The sequence below is a fragment of the Centrocercus urophasianus genome, unplaced genomic scaffold (genome assembly GCF_019232065.1).
Source record: "Centrocercus urophasianus isolate 14NV4802_14NV808 unplaced genomic scaffold, USGS_Curo_1.0 seq_21, whole genome shotgun sequence".
Lineage (NCBI taxonomy): Eukaryota > Metazoa > Chordata > Aves > Galliformes > Phasianidae > Centrocercus > Centrocercus urophasianus.
Window position 1 is genome coordinate 1,683,207 of NW_024884767.1, and position 2,171 is coordinate 1,685,377.

At 54.4% G+C, this 2,171-nt stretch overlaps 1 protein-coding gene across 1 annotated transcript in view; it reads right to left on the minus strand.

Annotated features, from left to right (window-relative positions):
* The window catches only part of SSBP2 (single stranded DNA binding protein 2), a 160,517-nt gene extending 159,956 nt beyond the window's left edge, over positions 1-561 (minus strand). Inside the window, exon 1 of the mRNA XM_042822758.1 lies at positions 419-561. Coding sequence (XP_042678692.1) covers positions 419-561 — 143 coding nt within the window. The remainder of the gene's footprint in view (positions 1-418) is intronic.
* Positions 562-2,171: the final 1,610 nt, after the last annotated feature.

A 2,171-nucleotide genomic window follows, 5' to 3' on the forward strand; every position in this document is an offset into this window, starting at 1 on the left:
CCCTGCACGGAGCCTGCCCGCGGCCGCGGAGCCGGGTCGCCCCCAGCCACGACGCCCCGCCGCGCCGAGGGGCTCGGGCGCTGCCCTCCGCCGGGTCCGGCCGCCCCTCGCAGTGCCGGGGTGCCGAGGTCGGGCGCGCAGCCCCGCAACGCGGCCGGGGGCGGCGGGGGGCCGTGGGGCGGCAGGGAGCGCCTCCTGAGGAGAAACCTGTCCTTGGGGAGACGGAGAGGAACGCACGGTGGTGTGAGGGAAATCGAGGAACTGCGCTGGGGGTGTGAAGGCTGTGCACAGAGACGTGGTGGCAGAGAGCCGGGGTCACGCAGCGCTCTGCTCTCCTTCCGCGCCCCGCTCTCCTGAAGTACGGCCCCACATCTGCCATCCTTTGGTACCCGCTCACCTCTACTAACACACAGCTGACCCGAACCCACCCCGTCGTGCCGCCCGAAGGCTCTCGGTGCGCCGTCCCCGGCGCTCCCAGCGCTCTCCGGCCAGGCCCCGCCGTGCCAAACCACCAGACAACACCTGGGGCGGGAAGTTGTGCGCGGCACGGACCGCCGGCATCTGTTTATCATTGTGAGAGCCGCAGCAAAGCGTCCTCTGGATCCTGAGCTGCAAGAGCAAAGGAAATGGTTGGGGAGGTGAAATTGTTTTGGGGGGGATTAGGAGAGCATTAACAAGCGACTGGAACAAATTAGCGATGGAGCGGTAGAGACAACAGGAAGGAGCAGAACGCCAAGGAGTCCTGCACGGCCGGTGGCTGCACGCAGACCGTTCCCCACTGTTGACTCCAGTGGGGTGGGATTTGTGCTTTTGCAACTCACTGCAGTAAATCACCAGATTAATGCAAGCTGCAACAAAGGCCACTGTATGCCAAAGTTGTCTGCCGGCCCCGGGCTTTTGCCCCGCAATGTTTTTCATGCAGGTCGGTGGGATGGAGGATAGAGGTGGGTCTGCTGGATGATGCCAGCATCAGCCCAGGCCTCTGCACTGCCACCACTCCTGCCCACGTCCAGGTCACACCACCTGCAGTGGGGGAAGAGCTGTCCACAGAGCTCTGATGGGAATAGGAAGGAAGCGGGCAACTGGAGAGAATGAGCATTAAGGGAGAGGTGGGAAGGGTGAGGGAGGCGACACAGGAAGAGAAGGAGGTGTAAATGGCCATGGGGGAGAAGAGAAAAAGGAAAGAGAAAAGCACAAGAACAATGCACAGTGAATGTGGGTGATGAAAAAGGGAAAGGACTGTGGAGAGAGAATCTGAGAATGGCATGTAAATGAAGAGCCAACCAAAAGGATGTGTTTTTCCTGCATTCATACCGAATAATACTTACATGTCTTGTAGCATGGAGTTCACATGAAGGCTAGCCATGTGACTGATTGTATTCAGTGTGAATACAGGGAGCGGAAAATGGCACAAAGAAAGAAAGGCAGAGAAAGAATCAGAGCAGAGAACAAAGAAGGACCTGGGTTGTGGGTAAAATACAAAAAATAACGGTAGTCTAAGGGAGGAAAATAGTGAACATGGACACGCTCAGGCAAAAGCACACAAGATAGGTAACACTTATTTTGGTTCAGATGCCACAGTCCTGAGTACAATTTTCATCTGAACGTTTGCTTACCCATGTGGAACAGCCGTTGCCGTCCCATCAGAGACGTTGGCTATCTCCTGTCCAAGGCTTCGTACTGCCGTGGTATCAGCACAGCTCTCACATGGAGCTGGTAACAGCAGTGAAGTGGTTCCTGGCTCTTCTCTGTGTCTTCCTCTTTTCCCTCTTTATTTATTTTCTGCAAAATCTCTCTGGCTTGCCTCAATAGTTTTGATTGATTTGTTTGTGGCTTGAATGGCGGGGGGCTATTTTGAGAAGATGGCTATGTCAGTGGTGTGTTGCTCTTGCAGGGGGAAAAGTTGCTATGTGGAAAAGAACTACGTTGAGGTGTTTCCTAAAAATAAAATGAGATTGCTCAGTGTCCTTTGGATATGCATTCCATCCATGAGAAGATTTTCAGAGCTGAAAATGCTTTGTTCCCATTTTTCATTTGCATTCTTATGATTTATTTGGTTCTGAAGGACTGCAGATGCCTTGGATGTTCCTAGATCAAATGATGGTTGGTGGGCAAATTGGAGCAGGGTGAACTTCTAGAGGGCAGCATTGGATGTCCAGAATTGAGCAGGG